Consider the following 26,827-nt stretch of genomic DNA (forward strand, 5'->3'; position numbering starts at 1 on the left):
TACCAAATCCTCTTAGCCACTCTCCATTTTCTGGAGTGAGGTGTAAAAAGTGTCTAAACATATAATAAATTTGGTACATGGCCTGTACACCAGTTTTTTGGGGCATTTTGAGCAAGAATTCTGGCGCTTTGTAAATCTTCCCCACACTGTCTGTAAGGCCAAGGGTGTCTGCAGGGATAAGGGTTGATGCATGTGTGGGAATACACTTTGCAGGTGGAAAGTACTATAGCAGCCAACTCATGATGCAGGCAATAGTAGGCAGAGTACTTTCCGGGATACCTGGCCCAGTATTCCTATTGGGTTACTCTTGTACCAAATTACTACAAATACCACCAAAGAGTGATGAAATTATTTCACCATACTGTGTTGAGTAATACCACAATACAATTATTAATACCACCATAAGGGTATGTGCACACGATAACGACAATTACGGCTGAAATTACGGAGCTGTTTTCAGAAGAAAACAGCTCCTGCATTTCAGACGTAACTGCTCGTACTCGCGTTTTGCGAGGCGTCAATTACGGCTGTAATTTGGAGCTGTTCTTCATTGAAGTCAATGAAAAACGGCTCAAATTACGTCCCAAGAAGTGTCCTGCACTTCTTTGACGACGCTGTTATTTTACGCGCCGTCTTTTGACAGTGATGCGTAAAATTACAGGTCGTCGCACAGTACGTATTTGAGCCGTGTTTTCAGGCGTAATTTGAGGCGTAAACCGCCTAGTTTCCGCCTGAAAATAGGTCGTGTGAACCCAGCCTAAGAGTGCTCAAATAATAATCTCGTGATTCCCAAATAATGCTACCATAGTGCCACATAATACCATATATTATGCAATTAATAACTCTATACAGTAACCATAAACCATAAACATCATATACTGCAATGCTATAAATACAATAAATAGTCCCATCAAAGACCTGCCAAGTAATTTTTTTTAATACAGCGATCGTATAAAGACTGCAGTTCCCAAATAATATCCTTTTTACAGTTATAGAATAGTACTAACATAAATTGCACAAGCAGGGCTTCACTATTTGCTTTGGTGCTATAGCGTCCATGGCCACGGGCCGTCGGGTCTACTCACCTCCTGACAACCGAAGCCATGGATCTGTGAGCGCTGGTCCCCATCTCTGCCACAGCTCACTTACGCTCCGGTCCGCTGTGTCCCGTAGGGTGCGCTTGCACGCTCGTGCCCTCTCTTAAAGGGCCAGCGCGCGTACATGAAGGAAATCATCATCATCAACACACAAGATTTCCTGGACTATAAGAAGGCCCCAGCCCTTCTGATCTTTGCCTGAGCGTTGTTAGTAATTCCCAAGTCTGTCTTGCAAATGGTCCCTTAGTGTTTCTCATTCCAGTTGTTACCCGTGCCCTGTTACCTGTTCCTGTATCCCGTGCTGTATTCTTGTTTCTGTGCCTACTAGTTGGAGTCGTGTCTACTGCACCTGTGTCATCCGCCATGTCCTGTGTCATCTGCCACGTCCAGAGGGATTCGCCACGTCTGGCGCAACCTGCGGCACCTGCTGTCATTTGCCACATCTGGGGTTGCCTGCTGCACCCATCTCCATCCATGCCAGAGCTACGGCCACTATCTGGACTGTCCAGGTAACCTTGTGCGGGACTTTGTATTGCTGGGGTTCCCTGTTCTTTGGCCAGCTGCCTCCCTGCTACGGCGGTGCGGCCTAGTGGGTCCACATACCCACACACCGTGACAAGTGCTACCACCATTATATTTGCTCCTGCATTATTCAGCTACCGCACTTTACAGAGGTTAATACTTTGTTTCCTCCCTTGACTCTGCTTTCCTCTTTTTCTAGGTGAGGGCCCTCCATCCTCCGGTTGGATTGTAATGACACAGTCTGATTATTTAAAAACATACTTTAAGAACGTTTCCTTAGTAGCTGCTCAACCTCCCTCCAACCACAAGTGCCATTGGTCACTAACAGTGTGCTATGCTCTTTTTTAAGGGGCTGAAGTTGCGGAGAAAAAGTAGCAAGGTGCAGCAGCACCCGGGGTAAAGATACATTACGAATCACAGCCAGAATACATAAAACCTTGAGATTAATAATAATCTGGACTCCCCCCCACACATTGGGCTAATTGTCGATTTCAATAAGTACAGTTAACCCGTTAGTGACGGCCAATACGCCGTTTCACGGCGGCCACTAACGGGCTTTATTCCGATGCATAGGCCTGCATCAGAATAAATAAACCAGAGGTAGCTGAGGGCATCCCTGCTCGAACAGGTGAGATCGATATAAGTATCGATCTCACCCGTTTAACCTCTCAGATGCGGCGCTTCTGAGTGATTTTTGGTTGAGAGGGAGGGAGCTCCCTCTCATCCCACTGACACCCGGCGATAAGATCGTCCAGTGTCTGTGTCTCCGATGGCAGCCGGGGGCCTAATAAAGGCCACCAGGTCTGCCTGAAGTGAATGCCTGCTATGGCATGTCCTTAGCAGATGCCTGTCCGTTTTAAAGGGACAGACAGTAATACACTGCAATACAAACGTATTGCGGTGTATTATAACAGTGATCGGAGAATCGCATATTAAAGTCCGATAGTGGGACTAGTAAAAAAAAGATTAATAAAGTTAATTTAAAAAAAGTGGAAAAAAAAAATGAAAAACCCACGTTTTCCACTTACAAACTGCTTTACTATTAAAAAAATAAATAAATAAAAAGCAAAAAAGTTACACATATTTTGTCCGTAACGACCCCGACTATAAAGCTATTACATTATTTAAGACGCACGGTGAACGCCATAAAAAATAAAATAAAAAACAATGGAAAAATTGTTGTTTTCTGTGAATCCTGACTTAAAAAAATTTGATAAAAAGTGATCAAAAAGTCGCATCTACTTCAAAATGAAACCAATACAAACTACAAGTCGTCCCGCAAAAAAAAAGCCCTCATACAACTGCATCGGCAGAACAATAAAAAAGTTATGGCTCTTCAAATATGGAGACACAAAAACAAATAATATTTTGAAAAAAAGCGTTTTTACTGTGTAAAAGTAGTAAAACATACAAAATCTATGCAAATTAAACGGCGTAGATTTAGGACGCAAAAAAGAGTGGCGCAATTTCAGTTTTTTTCTATCCCCCCCCTCAAAAAAAAGTTAATAAATGTTAATCAATAAATAATATGTACTCCAAAATGTTGCTATTAAAAAATACAACTTGTCCTGCAAAAAACGAGCGCACTAGAGACACATGTGGGACATTTCTAAAAACTGCAGGATCTGCAGAATCTGGACAATACATATTTAGTAGTGTTTCTCTGGTAAAACCTTCTGTGTTACAGAAAAAAAAATGGAATAAAATTGAAATTCAGCAAGAAAAATGAAATTTGCAAATTTCACCTCCACTTTGCTTTAATTCTTGTGAAATGCCTGAAGGGTTAAAAAACTTTCTAAATGCTGTTTTGAATACTTTGAGGGGTCTAGTTTTTAAAATGGGGTGTTTTATCAGGGTTTATAATACATAGGCCCCTCAAAGCCACTTCAGAACTGAACAGGTACCTTAAAAAAAAGGCTTTTGAAATTTTCTTAAAAATATGAGAAATTGCTGTTTATGTTCTAAGCCTTGTAACGTCCAAGAAAAATAAAATAAATGTTCAAAAAACGATGCCAATCTAAAGTAGACATATGGGAGATGTGAACTAGTAAGGGTATGTGCACACACACTAATTACGTCCGTAATTGACGGACGTATTTGGGCCGCAAGTAGTGGACCGAACACAGTGCCGGGAGCCGGGCTCCTAGCATCATACTTATGTACGATGCTAGGAGTCCCTGCCTCTCCGTGGAACTACTGTCCCGTACTGAAAACATGATTACAGTACGGGACAGTTGTCCTGCAGCGAGGCAGGGACTCCTAGTGTTCGGTCCGGGACTTGCGGCCGAAATACGTCCGTCAATTACGGACGTAATTAGTGTGTGTGCACATACCCTAACTATTTTGGGTGGTATAACCGTCTGTTTTACAAGCAGATACATTTAAATTCAGAAAAATGCTTTTTTTTCAAAATTTTCTCTAAATTTTGCAATTTTTCACCAATAAACACTGAATATATTGACCAAATTTTACCACGAACATGAAGCCCAATGTGTCACGAGAAAACAATCTCAGAATCGCTTGGATAGGTTTAAGCATTCCGACGTTATTACCACATAAAGTGAAATATGTCAGATTTCAAAAATGGGCTCTGAGCCTTAAGGCCCAAACTAGGCTGCGTCCTTAAGGGGTTAAAGAAAAATAAAGAAAATCTACCTAATGTATCTTGTAAAAACTGTCTGTAACCCACTGTCTTTTGTTATTGTTACAATGAGTTACCACAATATTATGCTATGTAAAGCTCTACAGAAGTTGATGTCGTTATATACAGAAAATAATAATAATTCTGTCAGAGCTGTAAGGATATGGAACACGCACCAACATAAATTCATAATAGCAAAAACAGTGGATAGATCTATAGTGACTGTCACATATATTTAACCCCTTAAACCATTAGTGACCGCCCCATAGTGTTTTTACGTCGGTCACTAATGGGCTTTATTCCGATGCAATAGACTTTTTACGTCACTGCAGCTGAATAAATAAACAGAGCAGGGAGCTGTCAAATCTCCCTGCTCTCAGCTGCCAAAGGTAGCCGAGGGCTGGGGGCGTCCCTGCTCGGATGTGTGAGATCGATATTAGTATCGATCTCACCTGTTTAACCCCTCAGATGCGGCGCCCAATAGCATGTGCCACATCTGAGTGGTTTTGGAGAGAGGGAGGGAGCTCCCTCTCATCCCACCGTCACCCGGTGATAAGATCAGTGAGTGTCTGTGTCTCCGATGGCAGCCTAATAAAGGCCCCCAGGTCTGCCTGTAGTGAATGCCTGCTAGGTCCTGTCCATTTTACACGGACAGGCATAATACACTGCAATACTATAATGAAGTATTGCAGTGTATTAAAAATGCGATCGGATAATTGCATAGTGAAATCCCCCAGCGGGACAAGTAAAAAAAATGAAAAAAAAGTTTAATAAAAAGTGAAAAAAAAAAGAAAAACCCACTTTTCCGCCCTTACACACTGCTTTATTATTAACAAACAAAATAAAGTAAAAAAGTTACACATATTTGGTATCGCCACGTCCGTAACGACCCCAACTATAAACTTATTTCATCATTTAACCCGCACAGTGAACGTCGTAAAAAATAAAATAAAAAAACCTGCAAAAATTGCTGTTTTCTTTGAAGCCAGCCTTAAAACAATGTGATAAAAAGTGATCAAAAAGTCGCATATACTCCAAAATGGTACCGATAAAAACTTCAAGTCGTTCCGCAAAAAAAGAGCCCTCCTACAATTGCATGGCGAAAAAATAAAAACGTTATGGCTCTTCAAATATGGAGACACAAAAACAAATCATTTTGAAATGTACCAAGGACTCATTAATAGAAATACACTTCTCGGGGGTGAATGCTTGGGAAAACCGGGCACTGAAACGGTCTAATAGGGGTCTCCGTTTATACAAACAGTCAAAACTTGGATCATGTTGGAGTAGGCAATGCTCATTAGGAGAAGCGAAGTATTGCCTCATTTTTATTTTTTTTTAGGTTCCAGTTCAGTTCTGAAGTTGCTTTGAGGGGCCCATATATTAGACACCCCCATCATACACCCCATTTTAGAAACTGGACCCCTCAAAGTATTCACAACAGCATTTAGAAAGTTTATGAACTCTTTAGGTGTTTCACAGGAATTTAGAGCAAAGTAGAGGTGAAATTTACATATTTATTTTTGTCAGAAAATCCTTTTTATGCCATTTTTTTCTAAAACACAAAAGGTTTTACCAGAGAAGCGCAACTCAATACTTATTGCCCAGATTCTGCAGTTTAGAGAAATATCCCACATGTGGCCCTAGTGTGGTACTGGATTGAAGCACCGGCCTCCGAAGCAAAGGACCACCTAGTGGATTTTGAGGCCTCTTTTTTATTAGGCACCGTGTCCGGTTTGAAGAGGTCTTCTAGTGCCAAAACAGTGGAAACCCCCCAAAAGTGACCCCATTTTGGAAACTAGACCCCTTGAGGAATCCATTGTAGTTTTCTTGGGGTGCATGCGACTTTTTGATCAGTTTTGTATTCTTTTTTTAGGTGGCGTGGTGACTAAAAAACAACAATTCTACTATTGTTTTTTTATTCGATTTTTTTTTACAGCGTTCACCGTGCGCTATAAATGACAAATTTACTTTATTCTGCGGGGCGATACGATTACGGCGATACCAGATGTTTATAGTTTTTTTATGTCTTATGGCGTTTGCACAATAAAATAAAACTTTTTTCTTTTTCCATCAATAAAGCCGTGCGAGGACTTATTTTTTGCGTAATGAACTGTAGTTTCGATCAGTACCATTTTTAGGTACATGCGACTTTTTGATCTCTTTTTATTCCATTTTTTGGGAGGTGAAGTGACCAAACAATTGTGATTGTGGTACGGTTTATTATTATTTTCTTTAACGGCGTTCACCGTGCGGGATAAATAACGAAATAATTTTGTAGTTCAGCCCGTTACGGACGCGGCGATACAAATTATGTATAGTTTATTTGTTTATTTATCTATTTTTATTAATAATAAAGGACTGATAGGAGAAAAAGGGGGATTTTTACTTTTATTACTTTTAAAACTTTTATTTTCACACATCTTTTTTAAACTTTTTTTTTACTTTATTACTTTGTCCCACTAGGGGACTTGAGGGCAGGAGGCCCTGATCGCTATTCTAATACACTGCACTACATGCGTAGTGCAGTGTATTAGAACTGTCAGCTACTCACTGACAGCAAGCATAGTGGGTCCTGACTTTGTCAGTACCAACTAGGCTTCCGTCGATGGCATAGCCGGACGGCATTGTTTGGTGTCCGGTTGCCATAGTAACCATCGCCGGCCGTTATCGAGTAGCAGGCCGGCGATGGTAGCTTAACCCCTAAAAAGCCGCGATCTCTATTGAACGCGGCTTTTAAGGGGTTAATCAGCGGGGACACAGCGATCGGTCCCCGCTGTAGGAGCTGTGACAGCTTCTGTACGAGACAGCAGCTGTCACAGCTCCTGTATGTGTCGGAAGGACGGTCGAAACGGCCGTTACTCCCGAGACGTACTATTAGGTCATGGAGCGCGAACGATACAGCTACCATGACCTAAGGAGAGGGAAGGGGTTAAAGACCAGGCCAATTTGATTTTTTTAATTTTCATTTTCTCCTCCCCGCGTTCCATAACTTTTCTATTTCTTCGTCGACATAGCCATATGAGGTCTTGTTTTTTGTGGGACAAGTTGTAGTTTTTCATGGCACCATTTATTGTACCGCATAATGTACTGGCAATCTGCAAAAAAACTTATTTGTGGGGTGAAATGGGCAAAAAAACCAGCGATTACACAATTTTTTGGTGGTTTTGTCTTTATCAGGTGGTAAAAACTACATATTGACCTTATTCTACAGGTTGACACAATTACGGCGACACTAAATTTATATGTTTTGTTTTACATTTTACCACTTTAAAAAAAATAAAACTATTTGCTAAAAAAAAATGGTGACTTTTTGATCACTATTTATTCCTTTTTCTTGGAGAGTGAAGGTGACAAAAAAACAGCAATTTGCATGTTTTATATATATTTTTTTTTACCTCGTTCACCGAGCGGGTTAAATAACGCAATATGTGATATATGTTTGAACTTTTACAGAAACGGCAACACCAGTTATGTTAACTAATTGTTTTTAACATTGCTTTAGGAAAAAAATGGGAAAAGGTTTTTTTTTTAACTTTTAATATTTTGGAACATTATAGAAATCTCTAGTTACCTGTTTTTTACTTTTTTTTATTAGTCCCCCGTAGGGGACTTGAACCAGCGATCGTTGAATCGCTTGCATGATACACGGCAATACTAATGTATTGCAGTATATCGTGATTCTGACAGTCTCCTTATCTGCTCTGGAGCGGACTTCATGCTGTATATGCTAAACCCGGCTTTTTACCTATGAAGCTGTTATGTGGTTAAGCCACTAGGTCTATGCCGGACCGTGTTGTCGGGTGAGGAATGCCAGGAACCTATCTCCTCTAATTTTGACTCCGTCTTGAAGGACGTAACTTTGAGTTAATAAAATCCCAAACCTGAAGACAAGGGTACCTTGTAATCATGTTTTGAGTACGGGACAGTAGTTCCACGGAGAGGCAGGGACTCCTAGCATCGTACATAACTATGATGCTAGGAGCCCGGCTCCCTGCACTGAGTTCGGTCCGCACATTACGGACGTTAATGTGCTCGTGTGAACCCAGCCTTACTGTCATTTTTCAACTGACAGTTAAGCCTATTAGGTCCTGCCGTTGCTAGGCTTCCTGGTTGCCATAGCAACCATCGGCACCCGCAAACTCTCCTGGGGGGGGCGTACAGAGGGAGCCCCCTTCCTCTGTCAACCACTAAAATGCGGCGGACAAAATTGACCACTACATTGAAGGGGTTAATTTATACTAATGACCTATCGATGTGCCTGAACAACTCCTTTTACTCAGACTAATAAATTTGGACCCCAGACTAGATCATAGAATACATACAGAGCTAGACCTTCTAAACCATTGCAGTCCCCAGACCAGACCCCCCTAAAAAATACAGACCCCAGAACAAGCACCCTAAATAAATACAGACCTCAGACCAGACTCCTAAATAGACCCCAGACCAGACCCCATACACTAATAATGACCCCAGACCTGACTCCCTTAATACAGACCCCAGACCAGACCCCCTAAACTAATACAGACCCGTAAACAAAGACCCCTAAATGAATACAGACCCCTAAATACAGACCCCCATAAACTAATACAGACCCAGACCAGACCCCTAAATAAAGACCCCAGACCAGACCCCCTAAATACAGACCCCAGACCTCAAAGTAAAACAGAGCGCCTAAATACAGACCCCAGACCTGACCCCCTACACTAATAATGACCCCAGACCCCTAAACTAATAAAGACCCTAAAAAAGGCCCCCTAAATAGACCCCATAAACGAATACAGACCCCAGACTAGACCCCCTAGATACAGAGCCCAGACCAGACCCCCTAAATACAGACCCCAGACCTCAAACTAATAGACCCCAGACCCCTTAAACTAACACAGACCCCTAAATATACAGACCCTAAACCCCTTAAACTAACAGACCCCAGACCAGACCCCTTAACCCCTTAATGACCAGCCTATTTTAAACATTAATGACCAAGCCATTTTTTACGTTTTTCCATCGTCGCATTCCAAGAGCTATAACCTTTTTATTTTTGCGTCGACATAGCTGTATAAGGTCTTGTTTTTTGCGGGACAAGTTGTATTTTTTAATAGCACCATTTTGGGGGACATATTATTTACTGATTAACTTTTATTAACTTTTTTTGGGGGGGGAATAAAAAAAAACGGAAATTTTGCCACTTTTTTTCGCGTCTTAAATCTACGCCGTTTACTGTGTGACATAAATAACACAATAACTTTATTCAACGGGTTGTTACGATTGCAACGATACCAAATTTGTATAGTTTTTGTATGTTTTACTACTTTTACACAGTAAAAACGCTTTTTTTTCAAAATTATTTGTTTTTGTGTCTCCATATTTGAAGAGCCGTAACGGTTTAATTTTTTCGCCGATGCGGTTGTATGAGGGCTTTTTTTTGCGGTAAGACTTGTAGTTTTTATTGGTACCATTTTGGAGTAGATGCGACTTTTTGATCACTTTTTATCCAATTTTTTTTAAGTCAGGATTCACAGAAAACAGCAATTTTTCCATAGTTTTTTATAAAAAAATGTATAGTCGGGGTCATTACGGACGCAGTGATACCAAATATGTGTAATTTTTTTACTTTTTTAATAGTAAAGCATTTTGTAAGGGGAAAAGCTGGGTTTTTCATTTTTTTCAATTTTTTTTTTAAATTAACTTTATTAAACTTTTTTTTAACTTTTTTACTAGTCCCACTAGGGGACTTTAATATGTAATTCTCTGATTGCTATTATAATACACTGCAAATCTTTTGTATTGAAGTATTACTGCTTGTCTGTTTAAAACGGACAGGCATCTGCTAGGTCATGCCTCGGCATGATCTAGCAGGCATTCGCTCCAGGCAGACCTGGGGGCCTTTATTAAGCCCCCGGCTGCCATTGGAGACACACACACTCGGCGATCGTATCGCCGGGTGTCGGTGGGAGAAAGAGGGAGCTCCCTCCCTCTCTCCAAAACCACTCAGATGCGGTGCACGCTATTGCGCACCGCATCTGAGGGGTTAAACGGGTGAGATCGATACGAATATCGCTCTCACCCGGCAGAGCAGGGACGCCCCCAGCCCTCAGCTGCCTCTGGCAGCTGAGAGCAGGGAGATTTGACGTCTCCTGCTCTGTTTACTTTATCCTGATGCAGCGCCGTAAAAAGGCATATGCATCAGAATAAAGCCCGTTAGTGGCCGCCGTGAAAAGGCGTATTGGCGGTCACTAACGGGTTAAATACAGACCCCCAGACCCCTTAAACTAAGACAGACACCAAACCCCCTAAGTACAGTCCCCAAACAAGGCCCCCTAAATATAGTCCCCCTAAATACAGACCCCTTAAACAAATCCATCCCCTTATACTTACATAGCAGCTCACCTCAGTCTTCTCTGTCGAATTTTGCTGCTGGTCAAGGTCATGCAGTCATGAGACCAGCAGGACTCTAAGCAGTAGTAAGAACTTCAGATATAAGGTCATGTGACCATATGTCTAAGGGCCAGTTCACACTGAGTTTTTTGATGCGGAAACCGCGTCCAAAAATGGCCAAAAATGCCTCCCACGGAAAAACAGTCTCGCGGGAAAAAGAAGCGACATGCCCTATCTTCGGGCGTTTACGTCTCAGACCTCCCAATGACATCAATGGGAGGCAGAGGAAGCGTATTTCGTGGCGTATTTTGCCCAAGGCGCTCAATGGCCGTGAAAATCGGCGTGCAGGCAGAGCAAAATCTGCCTCAAAATTCCAAATGGAATGTTAAGTCAGATTTTCCGCCTGCAAAAAACTCAGTGTGACCCCAGCCTAAAGGTCCTTTTGCAGGACATACACAATGCAGTTTAGTCACAGTTTTTGACACGATTTGCAGCAAAATTGCGGCAAAAACGCGCCAAAACTACTTTTGTAATTTAAGCGGCCATGGGTCACCCGGGAGCCTCGTTCGGCCGTCCAAAACGCCCTATGATGATCCGCCATTGGGCGCATCAGAGATAACCCATTTAACAAGCAGCTGGGGCTTCCAACCAAATAACTACGTAACTCTATGTAAAGTAATAAATATATATACTGGAAATATTTGAAAATTATGCATGAATCAATTATTGTTTTAGAATTATATAAAAACATATATTTACTTATATTGTGTACACCTATTTTTTTTTATTCTTGCGTTTGTTTTCTGTTTAGCAGAAGGAGACAAATAGTAAAAAACAGGTGTGATTAATGAATACAGTTATCAACCATAGACCATAGGATTAGATTTTCCATTTGCGTCCCATTATGTTCAATGTAAAAAAACATGGATGAAATTATGGCTAAAATAGACAATTGACAAATATTCAATCCATGGTTTCCATCTATGCTATCCATTATCTCAGTCACAAGGTAAACAAAGATGGGGCGATTAAATTTTTTGGGGCTAAACATCAAAATATTGCTTATTACAATGGATACATTTAGAGAAAATAATGTGCAAAATGGAATACCATTGCTATCAATGTGATTTGTTTTGATATCCACTACCAAACATTTTTGGGTCCCATACAGTAAAAAGAAATAGACTACAAAAATGTAGATCTAAGCAGAGTGTTGATAAAAATATATTTTTAGACAGTAGCAAAGGTTAAATATGCATACTTCCTGTTGTAGCTCTTCAATTGTCTTATTTTTATTTTCAACTTGTTTCTTCAGTGTGCTCAACTGAAAAGTAAATAGAAATTTATATTATATGGGATATAGTAAATATGATCAGGAAACAGATAACAATATTTCATGTATACTTTGCTAAACATTGAAGGTTTTTCTGCGACAATTATATCTGTATCAGCTGAAAAATCTTGTATGTAGACCAGGGATGGGCAACCTTAGCGAAGTGGAGATCTACTGTTGTAATTTGGTAAGGTCTTATGATCTACTTGGTACTGAGTTGTGACAGGACCACGGGGGGGGGGGGGGATGATGTGTAAGTTATCAGGGGTTTTGCTAGGGTCTTAAAAGACATGTTCCCCGGATAGATATTACTTTTTAAATTAAATTTAGCGCAACAGAATATAGCATTAGTAACAGTGCACCCAACAGGGCCCCATTAGTAATAGTGCTCCCCCACTCTGGCCTTATTAGTTGTGCTCCATATTGCCCTCAATAGTAAAAGTGCCTTCAATTGCAATAATACTCATCCAAAGTTCTCCAATGAGTAATAGTGCTCCCCCACAGTGCCCCATTAGTAACAGTGCCTCCTTAGTGCCTTCAATTGTACTAATGCTCCTCTAGGGTGCCTATATTAGTAATAGTGTTCCCCATAGTACTCCCAAAATTAAGTTTACCAAAGAGGGGAGGAATCCAATACTTACCCAACTCCCGTTCCATATCTTCTTCAGCAGTGCGCTGCAGGATTTTATGGAAACGGGTGATGCACCTGGCACCATGGCAACCAGGATAGTGTTCAGTCAGTACTGCAGAATAAACTTTATTCTTCAGTAATGATTGAACTTCCGCGATTGAAGGCCGCAATTTACTTGCCACCTATCAGCGATCGACATGTCAATTGCTATAAATTTCCTAACATGTGAGAATACTACTATGCGTTTACTAAGGTCCCCCAGACATTCCACAACATAATCCCCAAATCAGCCTTGGTGTATATTAAGACAATGAACTGAAAATATGGCAACCCAATATAATGGATAACAGGGACACCAACCCAAGTCTAGACGCCACCACGGTGAGCCGGGCCCCATACTAAACTGCTCTGAAAGGCACTGTAACATATTTCGTGACCACAGCGCACACTTGATACAAAACTAATAATACTCAGTATGCTCTATAGAAAGAAAAACTGTTAAACATGTAATAATGTAACACACTAATAGGAATAAATGTTCTAGCCCCAAATATAAAAATTTAGATGGCTCAATACTCAGGATGCCTGTGCTGATGAGCATTGGATAGCACAGGAATCAAAATAAGAGGAGAGGGGAAAAAAGGGGAGGAAAAAACTCAGAACCATCTATGAAAGAAGCCCAAGTGTGACCAGAATAAAGGAGGTTACGATAGAACGACGTTTAACAGAATAGAAATGAGTCCAAGGCACTGAGTGCCAAGTATGTTTTAGCAGGGGGGGGGGGTTAAGGTAATGAGTCAAAGACCACTAAAAAGTGCCCTATCAGAGAGATCTACAGTACGATACAAAGATACTTAGCGGATAGGTCCAGAGTCTTTCCTGTATACTTCACGATGACGCAATTGTCCAGAATCCAGCGGGAGGAACCCCGACTACATCACGTCACCCCTTCAGACGAACCAAGGATAATTTCACACGGGGCGATTCCGAGACCTGGACTTTTTAGAAATCCACTCATCAGTCTCTCTCAGGTCAGTGAAGAAAACTACTCTGTCTCCGTCCACAACACGCAGCCGAGCAGGATATGCTATGGAATAGACAATGTTGAAATCCTGTAGACGCCACTTCACAGACACAAACAAGGCTCTCTTCTTCTGTAATTCAGCTGAAAAGTCAGGTAACAGCACAATGTTGGCATTGTCATGGCGAATTTCTGGCTTGTCCCTTGCCATTCGCAGGATCAAGTGCCTATCCTTCAAACTCAGAATCCTTGCAAGCAGAGGTCTCGGGGGGAGCCCCCGGAACAGGCACCCTGGCAGGGACTCTATGTGACCGCTCGACAGCACAGGCAGTGGAGAAGGGTGAATCCGTAAAATGGTCACTAAACTATTTCTCCAGTAACTCAGCAGAGCTTGAGCCCTTAGTGCACATATTATGCACATGTTGTTTCTATGGGCCCGGTTTTTAAGATTTTCACACTTTACTGCCAGAAATCCACTTTACACTCCAGAACGGACATACGGTCTGGAATAGCAGTGACCAGATTTTCCATTAATGATATACAAGTTTCAGTCTCGCGCACCCGGTCTTTCAAATTGTATAAGTTCTAGCGCAGCAGACCCAAGTCCACATTTACCTCATCTATTTTCCAGGCAGGGAGGTAGTCCTCGCAGTGATGGCCGCTAGAAGCGGATGAGAGAATTGTTGCATTAGATCAGGTACAGTGTCTGGAGCCACTGCAGAGGAGGCTGCTGACCTCTGGCCTGCGCCAGAGCAGTTCCAGAGGCAGATCCCTGCTATTGATCAGAGCGAGCAAGCCATTTAGGTTCTCTGCCACGGCTGAGGATTTACAAGGACTAATTTTGGGCTTCCTCTTTTTCCGAGACCTTGTAACAACCTACTAAGAAAGAAGTGATATGCAGGATGGAGTAATTCGCAGGAGTTCACATTATGGGCCTTCTGCCATGTCAAACGCCAAATATATAGGATATGGGATTCACTCGAAGAGCAGGGGTGAGGTGCCTGACGAATGGGTTTCCCACTTCAACAGCAAAAAGATAATCACAGGACACTCTTCCGAAAATTCATGCATAACGTGATATTTATTTAACTCTTGATTCAACATGTGGTATTTAGAAAGATCAAAAAAGATAATTTGTATATAATGTGACAAATATAAGATAAGGACGTTTCGGTCCTCCCGGTTGTTATTCTCCAAGTCACCGTAAATGAAAAACAAGGTACTACTGACCAATACTTCGAGTAAATATGATAAAATAACTAGTTGTGCTAGGGGGTAGGATAAAACATAGGTAAAAATATAAGGACATATATTCATAATAACAATCAAACAAATAATAAGGAAAAAATCTGAAATAAAAGTTCCAGTTAATGTCTACTGAACGAAATACTAAGCTACATGCATTTACCGTCTCATATCTGGAAATGTGTAGAGGACGCTCTAAGTCAACAGCAAGTAGTTACGTATGCAATGGGGCTCCTGCAAGTAGGTATATTGTGCAGAAACTTGCTCTACGGCACACATATCAAACATAAGGGCAACGGGCCGAACCCGGCCCGCCAACTCATTTTATGTGGCCCCTCGCTGCGGGAAAACTGTCCTGTACTGTAATCATGTTTTCAGCAAGGGATAGGGGAGATGGGAACACCTGGCATCGTACATAACTGTGATGTTAGGAGCCCGGCTCCCTGCACTGTGTTCAGTCAAGGAAATGCGGCCGACATGCACGGTCATGTGAATTAGGCCTTAGGGTCAGTTTACACGTAGCAGTTTTTACGCAACAGAATTAATTGAAAAAAATCTGCACCAAATAGAGTAAATAGTGAGTGGTAAAAACGCTCAGAAATGGACTTGCGGTGCGTCATTTTATTACGCAGGATGTCAATTGTATTTGTGCTTATTTGTTGCAGGTTTTCACCATTGAATTAAAAAAAGTCTGGGGTTCTTCCCCGCTCCAGCACGTCTCCTGGGATGACGTTTCATCCCATGTGACTGCTAGCAGGCCGGCTAAATGCTGCAGCTTCTGCAGCGGACATTCCTGGCGAAAAACTGCACCACAGTTTGGTGTGGATTTTCAGATGGAATTCCCTGCGGCGCACAGGGTGGATATGCTGCATGCTTTTACGTAGAGTATCCGAACAGTTAAGTTCCCCCTCGCCAAGAGAAAATTATAATGAATCTTTTCCCCCACACATAGCATTCACAGCCAAATCCCACCATCCCCCACATATAGCATTTGACACAAAATCCCCTCCCCCACATAGCATTCACAGCCAAGTCCCACTCTCCCCACAAAAACGTTTTACACAAAATCCCCTCCCCCACAAATAGCATTCACAGCCTAATCCCACCATCACCCACATATAGCATTTACAGTTAGGTCCCCCTCCCCCACAAAAATGGTTTACACGAAATTCCCTTCCCCACATATAGCATTTACAGTTAAGTCCCCCCTCCCACACAAAAACAATTTGTAAAGAATCCCCCATACATAACATTACAGTTCCCTCTTACCTGTCCTGGAGGAATCTTCCTCAGCAGTTACAAGTTGCAGGCAGGAGGGGGGGGGGAGCTGCATGGCACTGCTCCTCTCCAGCTCTTCCTTCTTCCTCTGTCCTCCCTGTCTTGTGGGCGGCTCCCTCCACACGTGGCACGGAGCTTCTGTTTCCTGCTCATGCAGCATCTTCCGGTCAGGGCCCCAGCGTATGTTACTTCAGAGTAAAGGACGGCCCGTTACGTTGCAGGATCCGGTCCAAGTAAGTAACGCTGGGGTGCTCAAAGAAATGTTTAACGTAGCGGACGGGCCCCTTCTTTTCATCCTTGTTGCCGGGCCCCTGACTCGAGTACCAGCAGTACCTCCCAACTTTCAAGTATCACAAAGAGGGACGCTTTTTTCTTTTAAGCCACGACTCTAATCTCACTCAATCCCTGCCCATACACCCCCGATTCAGCCCACACAGTATCATGCTCCCATAGTGCCTCCCACATAGTATAATACCAAATAGCTGCCCCTACACAGTATAATGTCCTCTAGCTGCCACCATACAGTACAATGCCCCCATAGCTGCCCTTATACAGTATAATACCCCCAAAGCTGCCCTTAATGCCAGTGCCCATATATAAAGTGCCAATGCCCTCTCGATAGTGCCCATGTAGATAGAGCCCCTATATAGTGCCACAGTTTCCATGTTGATAGTGCCACCCCCATATATGGACAGTGACGTCAGTGGCTACTCATTGAGCAAATCCCCATTGCCGACTCTGGCCGGGGAATCCGCTCCAGGAGGAGCCACTGACGTGAATGTCCATATATGGACAGTGACCTCAGGGGTTTTCTCTAGGCCAGATCATCGGCAACAGCGATTCTGCTCAAGGAGTAGCCACTAATTCTGAAGCAGGGAACTATCAGCTCCCTGCTTCAGAATTAGTTCAGAGAGGAGAGAGATCCTCCGCTCGCCGAAAATTCCACGGACACAGCGCTACTTTAAGCGCTGTGCTCGGGGAAGCCCTTGACGGTACTGTCCATATATGGACAGACACGTCAGTGGCTAATACTTGAGCGGAATCCCCGTTGTCGACTCTAGCCGGGGATTCCACTCATAAATGGACAGTACCGTCAAGGGCTTCACCGAGCACAGCGCTTTAAGTAGCACTGTGCCCGGGGAACCCTTCGGCGAGCAGAGGAGCTCCCTCTGCTCCTCCGCTATGAACAAATTCTGAAACAGGGAGCTGATGGTTCCCTGCTTCAGAATTAGTTTGACAGCGGGACATACCCCCAGCCACCCAGGATAGTGGGAAATCGCCCGGAATCTGAGACTGTCCGGCTGAATCCGGGACGGTTGGGAGGTATGAGATAGATAATAGATATGAGATAGATAATAGATATGAGATAGATAGATATGAGATAGAGAGATAGATATGTGATAGATAGATAGATAGATAGATAGATAGATAGATTTAATGGAGAATTTATTTTTTATTACCATTATTACTATTCGCCCTCTCTTGCCGCGGGGGGGGGGGGGGGGGTTCCGTAAAAAGAATGTGCCTGGAGACACAAGAGTTTCTAAAATAAATCATAAAATAAAGATGTCATGTGTTCCCAGGCACTAAATTGATTACACTGTGTACTCACCACTGTCCTGTGGCTTCTTTTCCTCTGCAGTGCTCCGCTCCGGCGTGTCTGCTCCCTCTCTCCAGGCAGACTGCTGCGCGGGCAGCGTCCTTGCAGGGGCACCGCCCAGTGTGACAGCGGTGAAAAACTGTGACTGTCCCGCCGGATCCAGGACAGTTGGGAGCTATGCATACAGTACTCTGCACATTTTGTGTCTCCATATTCTGAGAGCTATAACTTATTTGCGATGGAGCGGTGTGAGGGCTTATTTCTTGCAGGACAATCTGTCATTTTTATCAGCACCATTTTGGGGTACATGCAATTTTTTGAACAGTTTTTAGTCTATTTTTTGAAAGGTATGATGACCAAAATAACATACCAAATAACATGTCGTTTTTTTATTCCATTTTTTGGGAGGTGAAGTGACCAAAAAATATTCTGGTATTATTTTTTGACGGTGTTATAAAAAACATAGTATTTTTAAAATTCAGGCCATTACGGGAGCGGGATACCAATTATATATAGTTTATTTATTTATTTTATAATAAAAAAAGGGTGATTTTTAATTCTATTACTTAAAACTTTTTTATACAACATATTTTTATATATTTTTTTTTAAATTCTTTAAGGCTCTATTCACACGACAGGGTCCGAGTGTTGGCTGATAAAAACGCCCGTTTTGGTCAGTTTTTCTTGGCCGTCTTGCATCCATTCCGTTTCCAATTTTAACGGATGATTTTGACCCATTTTGCATCCGTTTTTTTCTCTGTTCATTTTATTTGCCAATTTTTTTGACACACACTTTCCTCTGTAGATCATGCCACACACTGGCTGCTGTAGACAATGCCACACACTGGCCGCTGTAGACAATGCCAAACACTGGCCGCTGTAGACAATGCCACACACTGGCTGCTGTCGATAATGCCACACACTGGCCGCTGTAGATACTCGCACAGCCCCCTGTAGATACTGCCACACAGCCGCCCTGTAGGTAGTGCCACACAGCCTACTCTTAAAGCAGAATCCCCAACGCTGTGGCCGGTGATTCCGCTCCAGGAGAAGTCAGTAACTTCACTGTCCATATATGGACAGTGAAGTCAGGGACTTCTCCTGGAGCGGAATCACCGGCCACAGCGCCAGGGATTCTGCTTCAGGAGTAGGGGACCTCTCCAGAAGAAGTCCCTGATGTCACTGTCCATATATGGACAGTGAAGTCAGGGACTTCTCTTGGAGCGGAATCACCGGCCACAGCGCAGGGGATTCCGCTTCAGGAGTAGGTGACCGCTCCAGGAGAAGTCCCTGAAGTCAGGGACTTCTCCTGGAGCGGAATCACTGGCCACAGTGCCGGGGATTCTGCTTTAACAGTAGGGGACATCTCCAGGAGAGGTCCCTGACGTCATTGTCCATATATGGACAGTGACGTCAGGGACTTCTCCTGGAGCGGAATCCCCAGCCACGACTTCGGCAACGCTGTGGCCGGGGATTAGGGATTCCGCTCCTACAGAGAGAACTGCCCCATACACTGCCCCATAGACTTCTATGGGAGCCATGCGGCCGGGAGAACGACACAAAATAGGGCATGTTCCATTTTTTGGAGAATCTGCAAAATCGGCCACATAAATAGCCCCATTTGGGGTCTATTGTTCTTACTGCGGCCGTGTGCCAGCCGTTAAATAAACGGCCGCCACACATGGCCGAGTTTCCCTGTCGTGTGAATGGGGCCTTAGTGCCACTGTTGACTTGTAGGTCCAACTGTCCAACCGCTGTTATAATACTCACACTGACAGGCAGCCCATTCGGTCTTGCCTCTGGAAAAGCCTAGTAGGCTTCCGTAGATGGCAGACTGAGGCTATTGTTAGGTCTCCGGTTGCCATAGCAGCCATCAGCACGATACTGGAGCGCCAATGTTGTTCTAATCCCTTAGATGCAGCGGTCGCTATTGACAGCCACATCTAAGGGGTTAATTGGTGAGGACCACCACGATCTGTCCCCATGGAATTAGCTGTGATAACTGCTGTAAGGGACAGCAGTTATCACAGCTTTTAAATGTATTAGGGGAGGAAATAAATGGCACCGAGTTAAAGCACCAACATACTATTACAAAGCTGAGCGTGAACAATGCGCTCAGGTCGACGTAATAGTACTTCACAGAGCGGGAAGGGTTTAAAGGTGCAGGTAGCCTATAACCTATCCACAAATAAAAATGTTAGCATAAAACTAAACCTTGGTAAAAAAAACAACATAGTTTATATTGTAGGAGATTTATAATGGTTCTTTTACGCAATATATTTTCATTTATCATACCTTGTTTTCCAATGTTTTTTGTTGTTTTTCTTTTTTGGAAAATTCATTTTCAAAATGTTTTTCCTATAGGAGAGACATTACACAAATTGTAAAAAAGTTACATGTAAAATATTATTCAAATATCGCATTGCAATTTTAACTTACCGTACATTGTTGTTTAGAACTAATAGGACTTTTTACAAATAATACTTTAATGCCAAATTAAGTTTGTATACCCCAGGAGTTTTTCAGCTGCTTCCGTCACTCCCAAAAATAAGAATGAAGAAATTTGTGCGACAACCTCTCCATTTATTCTCTGCCTGGAGCCGGCTTACCAGGCAGGACAGGGGTTAGGGGACCCCCGTTCTCGACATAGGTGCTATGTATCTAATAGATATTTTTTGGCATATCCCGTGTATATGCCATAAATGTCTTAAACGGGAATTACTCCTTAAGGCTGGATTTACACATAATGCTTTTTATTCAGTCTTCGATTCAGTTTTTCTTATAGGCCCTGTTCATTCAGAATATTTCCAGTCGTATTTCTGCGCGTAAAACACTTGTACTACGTGCCTAAATACACTTCAAATACGCCTGCAAACAACTTCTCATAGATTTAAATAAAAAATACGCTTTTTAGTACATACGAGTGGTATTTTGACACTGCTGAATTTAAAAATGCTGCTCAAAAATACGCTTTGAATATACGCCTCAAATACGCAAAATAAATTTAAAAACCGCTTTGAAAATCAGCTAGTAGAACTCACAGATTTTAGAGGCCATTTTCTCTTGAAATCAGTCTTGTATTTTTCAGCTTGAACATATTGGCGTGTGAACATAGCCTTAGCCAGGAGTGGCATAAACGCTGCGGAATATCCGCAATGGAAATTCTGCAGCGTTTACAGTAGCAGCAAAGTGGGTGAGATTTAGTAAATATTATGCCCACGGAACATTAAACGTTAAGAACTTGATCTGCGGTGCTGCAGCGGTCACATAGGATGCAACGTCATCCCAGGAGTCCGAAATGCAGGAAGGATGAGGGCGTTTTGGGTAAGTATGGGTTTTTTTCTTCAGCGCAAACGCTGCGATTACGGCACAAAAGTCACAATACTTGGCATTCTGTTGCGGGTTTTGCATCCCCATTTTATTCAATGGGGAAAACCCGCAACAGAAATTGAACAAAAACGCAGCATAAATTGACATGCTGCGGCATTTAATTTATTAACGTTTTTGCTGTGTTTTTTTGCGCACCGCAGGGATGAGATTTTTCTAAATCTCATCCACTTTGCTGCTACTGTAAATGCTGCAGAATTTCCGCACAGAAATATGTTGCGGAAATTCTTCAGCATTTACACTACGTTGGAACCCAGGCTTTGGGTGCAGTCACATGCGGCAGATTTTGTTGCAGAAATTTTCTGCGACTGAAAATCAGTTCCATTCATCTGAATAGAACTTGCAGAAATCCATGTACCTGCTGCAGCAACTTCTTTCAGATGAATGGAACTGGACAAAATGGGAAAATAATATAATTAGTTTACCCAAAGAAATTTATGCCACAAAATATTTCCCACTCTCCCGTGTATAACGATAACAAACTCGGGCACTTTACAACATCGCTATAACGCTGGAGAACAAAGGTTTCTTAATTTTTTCTTCTGAAGACAAAACAGAAGGTCCTGAGTATTGTCATATATAATTGTTAGATCTTGAGAGTAAGATATATATATATATTATGCTAAACTTTTGGTGTTGTGCAACAAGGGTACAACAATCATGTAAGTATATTTGTGTGGATCTTTTGTTTTGTACCGGAGGAAGAAACCAGCATGGCTTCAAAGCACCTTGTTTTAACACAAGGCCACATGTTTAACCCCTTCCCGCCGCATCAATTTTCGGATTTTCACTTTAGTTTTCTCCTCCCCATCTTCCAAAAGCCATAACTTTTTTTATTTTTCAATCAATATAGCCGTATGAGGGCTTGTTTTTTTGCGAAACTAGTTGTAGATTTTCATTGCACCATTTATTGTACCATATAATGTAATGGGAAACAGGGAAAAAACTCTTTGTGGGGTAAAATGGGGAAAAAATTATGATTCCTCTATTTTTAGGGGATTACGTTTTTACGGCGTTCACTGTGCGGTAAAACTGGATTGTTAACTTTATTCTGCAAGTCAATACGATTACGGCGATACCAAATATATAGTTTTTTTTATGTTTTACAACTTTTACAAAGAAAAAAAACTGTTAAAAATGTTAAAAATAAAATTTGTGTTTTGTCTCAACATTCTGAGAACCATAAAGTTTTTTTTCCCGTTGATTGAACGGTAGAGAGCATATACAATTTTGGCGTATATGAGACTTTTTGATCACTTTTCATTCAATTTTTTGTGGAAGATGAAGTGACAAAAAAACAGCGATTCTGGCATTTTCATTTTTATATTTTTTACGGTGTTCAGCGTGCGAGTTAAATAATGTTATATTGTAATAGTTCAGACTTTTATGGATGCGGCAATACCAGTTATGTTCATTTTGTTGTTTTTTTTACATTGCGCTTGGGGGAAAATGTTTTTTTAATTTTTTAATTTTGTTATATATTAAAAAAAAACAACTTTATTTTACTTTTTTACTAGTCCCCCTAGGGGTCTTGAACCAGCGATTGTTGAATCTCTTTTTCTACATACTGCAATATTAATGTATTGCAGTATATCGTTATACTGACAGTCTCCTATGAAGCCTTGCTGGAGGCTTCGTAGGAGTAGAAAGATGCAGTGCAGCGAGGTGTGCCTGGCATCATCGCTACACTGCGCATGCCAGGGACGTACAAGGCAATGGCACATCCGCAAGAGTTGGATTAGGCCGTTAGTGATCTGGGGGGCGCCATTTCAATTTTTTCCTAAGGCAGCAGAAAAGCTAGAATCGGCCCTGGCTAACACCCTGCTAAAAGGGCCGACATCTAACCCGATAGACAGAGGGGGGAGCTCTAGGATGTCATGGCCAGAGGCATGGCCTAATAGTAGAATGCTAAATGCACAATACACTGCAATACATAAGTATTTGCATTGTATTGTACAAGCGATCCAAGGATCACATGTAAAAGTTTCCTAATGAGACTAAAAATAAAAAGGCAAAAATATGTATAATAATGTTTCTTTTGTATATTCTTAAAAACTTTAAAATTACAAAAAAACTTTTCCCATTTTTTCGTTAAAAAAAGTCAACAATAAAAAATAAACATAATTGGTATTGCCGCGTCCGTAATGCACTGAACTAATCAAATATGTGACTTATAACACATGGTAAACGTGCTAAAAAAAATTTTACGTTTTTTGCTAATGTATAAAAATTTATCAAAAAGCCGCATGTACCTCAAAAATCGTACCAATGAAACCATAGCTTGCCCCACATAAAAATACACCCTCACACAGCTCCATCAACTGAAAAATTAAGCTATGGGTCTCAGAAAAAGGTGACACAAAAATCAGGTTATTTTTAACTATTTGTTTTTATGTTGTAAAAGTAGTGAAATATATATGTATACATTTCGTATCACTGGAATCGGATTAATCCAAAGAATAAAGTTAAAAGGGGTTTTCTACTTTCTGAAAATGTATGACCTATCTACCGATCCTCACACCGATGCGGCACTCCGGCCAGGGCCGCCATCAGGGGGGTATTAGGGGTACTACTGTAGGGGGCCCGTTCAAACTTAATTGAAAGGGGTGCCCGGCAACTGCCGCGACTTGCCTTTGGTAGAAAAAAACAGGCCCCTGCTATGGGGCCTGTTTTTTTCACCAAAACAATGTCGTGAGCTGCAGGCCCCCCTCTCGTGAAACACCGCCGTGAGCTGCGGGCCCCCCTCCCATCACAGCCGCGAAACACCGCCCGCTTGCGCGCGTACGAGCGACCGCGCGCGAACGACCGCAAGCGCGCGCAGGCCCACGCGCGAACGACCAGGCGCGCCGCCGAGAGGGAGGCGGTGCGCCCGCAACACAAGATCTAGGGGAAAGGACAGCCACACAGGGACAGCGGCGCAGTCTACTTACCTGCTGGCCCGCCTCCGACTCGTCCTCCTCGTCCTCGTCCGACTCAGCCTCTGACTCCGCCTCCTCGTCTGACTCCGCCTCCTCCTCCTTCTCCAGAGCGTAGCTGCGTAAGGAGAGGGGGAGGAGTCTAGTTCTTGCGCGGCGGCAGTTTTACGATCCCCGCCATTTTCTGGAGCCTGGAGGTGAAGGTGAAGGACTGGACCGGACCGAAGACATCGGAAGAGGACTGGAGTGGGAGCAGCTCTTCTGACACGGTGAGTAAAGTGTCTCAAAGTGCTGTTTATGTATGGCCCTGTTCACACAGAGTATTTTGCAGGCCGAAAAAATCTGCCTCAAAATTCCTTAAAGAATTTTGAGGCAGATTTTGACCTGCCCACACTATCTTGCCGCGTTTTTTTGCTGCGTTTTTTGCCCGCTGCGATTGAGGACAGCAGACAAAAAACGCAGCGAAAAATGCATTTTCTGCCATTGATTTCGATGGCAGGTCAGAGGTGGAACCGCGGCAAGAAAGGACGTGCTGCTTTTTCTTTTTTCCGCGACTGGCTCCCATTGATTTCAGATTAAATCAATGGGAGGCGGTTTTGGACGTTTTTTGGTGCTGATTCTGACGCAGTGTCCGAGTCAATGTCAAGGCCCAAAAACTCTGTGAACTGGGCCTTATTGTTAGGGCTTATTCAGACGAATGTGTAATACATCCGTGCAATGTGTGTGATTTTCACGCGCCTCGCACGGACCTATGTTACTCTATGGGGTCGTGCAGACTGTCGGTGATTTTCACGCAGCGTGTGTCCGTGTGTCCGCTGCGTAAAACTCACGACATGTCCGATATTTGTGCATTGTTCGCGCATCACGCACCCATTGAAGTCAATGGGTGCGTGAAAATCACGCCCAGCACTTCCGCAGCAGTATAAACTATGAATGAAAACAGAAAAGCAGCAGCGTATTACAGTCGCAGCAGAGTGGATGAGATTTAAACAAATCTCATCCACACGCTGCAAAAATAATGGACCTGCAGTGTGGCAGGCCATAATGGACCAGATGGAACCCCGGAGCGGAAGCGAACGGTGATGTGAACAGGCCCTAACACAAAAGTTTTGTGTTTTTTTAAGCTGGTTCACAAAAAAAATAATTCCAAATTCTACTGAACCAATTTCCTATTTAGAGACCGGCAGCAGCTCCAGGAGTGACATCATAAGGGACACACTAGGCGGATATGCTGAGTAAAACTACACAGCTTATCCGCCCCGGTAGCCGCAGGGAATTCCGCCAGCAAAACCGCACCAAATAGTGGCGCAGGTTTGGTGAGGCATGTCCGCTGCGGGAATCCTGCAGGGAAAAAAAATTTAGACTTGCCCCGGCCGTAGTTTAGGGCGACGCATCTCTCTCTTCTGAACGTAGCCCCGCCTCCTGGGATGACGCTGTAGACCATGTGACCGCTGCAGCAGTCACATGGGATGAAACGTCATGACGAGGCCGGGCTGTGCTAAGAATAGAGGATCGCGTCACCAGGACTACGGCCGGGGTAAGTCTAAACTTTTTTATAAATTTAAAAAAGTGCCTTTTTTTTTTCTCTCATGTGTGCTTTTTGCGGCAGAACCGCAGCATTTCCGCAACAGAGGAGCAGCGATTCCACAGAATACATTGACTCGCTGCGGCTTAAAAAGTCACACTGCAGATCCATTTTTTTTGCAGCGTGTGGATGAGATTTGTTTAAATCTCATCCACTCTGCTGCGACTGTGATACGCTGCGGATTTTCCACAATAAAATGTGTTGCATAAAATCCGCAGTGTTCATGCCTAGTGTGTTCCTACCCTAAGGCCGGATTTACACGAGCGTGTGCTTTTTGTGTGCGCAAAAACATGGCGTTTTGCGCATGCAAAAGGTCCATAACCGCTCCGTGTGTCAGCAGCGTATGATGCGCGGCTGCGTGATTTTCGCGCAGCCGCCATCATTATGACACTCTGTTTGAAAGTTTGTAGCACGTGGTGCTTTTCTGTTTTCATTCATAGTTTATACGGCTGCGGAAGTGCTGGGCGGGATTTTCACGCACCCATTGACTTCAATGGGTGCGTGATGCGCGAACAATGCACAAATATAGGACATGTCGTGAGTTTTACGCAGCGGACACACGGACACACGCTGCATGAAACTCACTGACAGTCTGCACGGCCCCATAGAGTAACATAGGTCCGTGCGAGGCGTGTGAAAATCACACACGTTGCACGGATGTATTACACGTTCGTCTGAATAAGCTCTAACAATAAGGCCCAGTTCACAGAGTTTTTGGGCCTTGATATTGACTCGGACACTGCGTCAGAATCCGCACCAAAAAACTTCCAAAACCGCCTCCCATTGATTTAATCTGAAATCAATGGGAGCCAGTCGCGGAAAAAAGAAAAAGCAGCACGTCCTTTCTTGCCGCCGTTCCGCCTCTGACCTCCCATCGAAATCAATGGGAGGCAGAAAATGCATTTTTCCCTTTGTTTTTTGTCTGCTGTCCTCAATCGCCGCGGGCAAAAAACGCAGCAAGAAAACGCGGCAAGATAGTGTGGGCAGGTCAAAATCTGCCTCAAATTTAGTTGCGCGGTTCCAGGCGGGTGCGCATGCGCGGGAGTTTGCGGGTGCGCGCGATCGGTCGCACGGGCGGCGGTGTTTGACGGCCCCCATGACGACCCCCATGCTACCCAGGGCCGCCATCAGGGGGGGTATTATGGGTACTGATGTGACAGGCCCGGCCAAACCTAATTGAAAGGGGGGCACGCA

At 43.1% G+C, this 26,827-nt stretch overlaps 1 protein-coding gene across 3 annotated transcripts in view; it reads right to left on the reverse strand.

The window, feature by feature from the left end:
* Window positions 1-26,827, reverse strand: part of SYCP1 (synaptonemal complex protein 1) — a 433,751-nt gene that overhangs the window by 80,687 nt on the left and 326,237 nt on the right. For all 3 annotated transcript variants that reach the window (XM_075850715.1, XM_075850716.1, XM_075850717.1), the window contains exons 21-22: window positions 20,042-20,104; window positions 11,900-11,962 (exon numbers count right to left, since the gene is read on the reverse strand). In XM_075850715.1, coding sequence (XP_075706830.1) covers window positions 11,900-11,962; window positions 20,042-20,104 — 126 coding nt within the window. The remainder of the gene's footprint in view (window positions 1-11,899; window positions 11,963-20,041; window positions 20,105-26,827) is intronic.

Source organism: Rhinoderma darwinii, chromosome 2 (assembly GCF_050947455.1).
Source record: "Rhinoderma darwinii isolate aRhiDar2 chromosome 2, aRhiDar2.hap1, whole genome shotgun sequence".
Classification (NCBI taxonomy): Eukaryota; Metazoa; Chordata; class Amphibia; order Anura; family Rhinodermatidae; genus Rhinoderma; species Rhinoderma darwinii.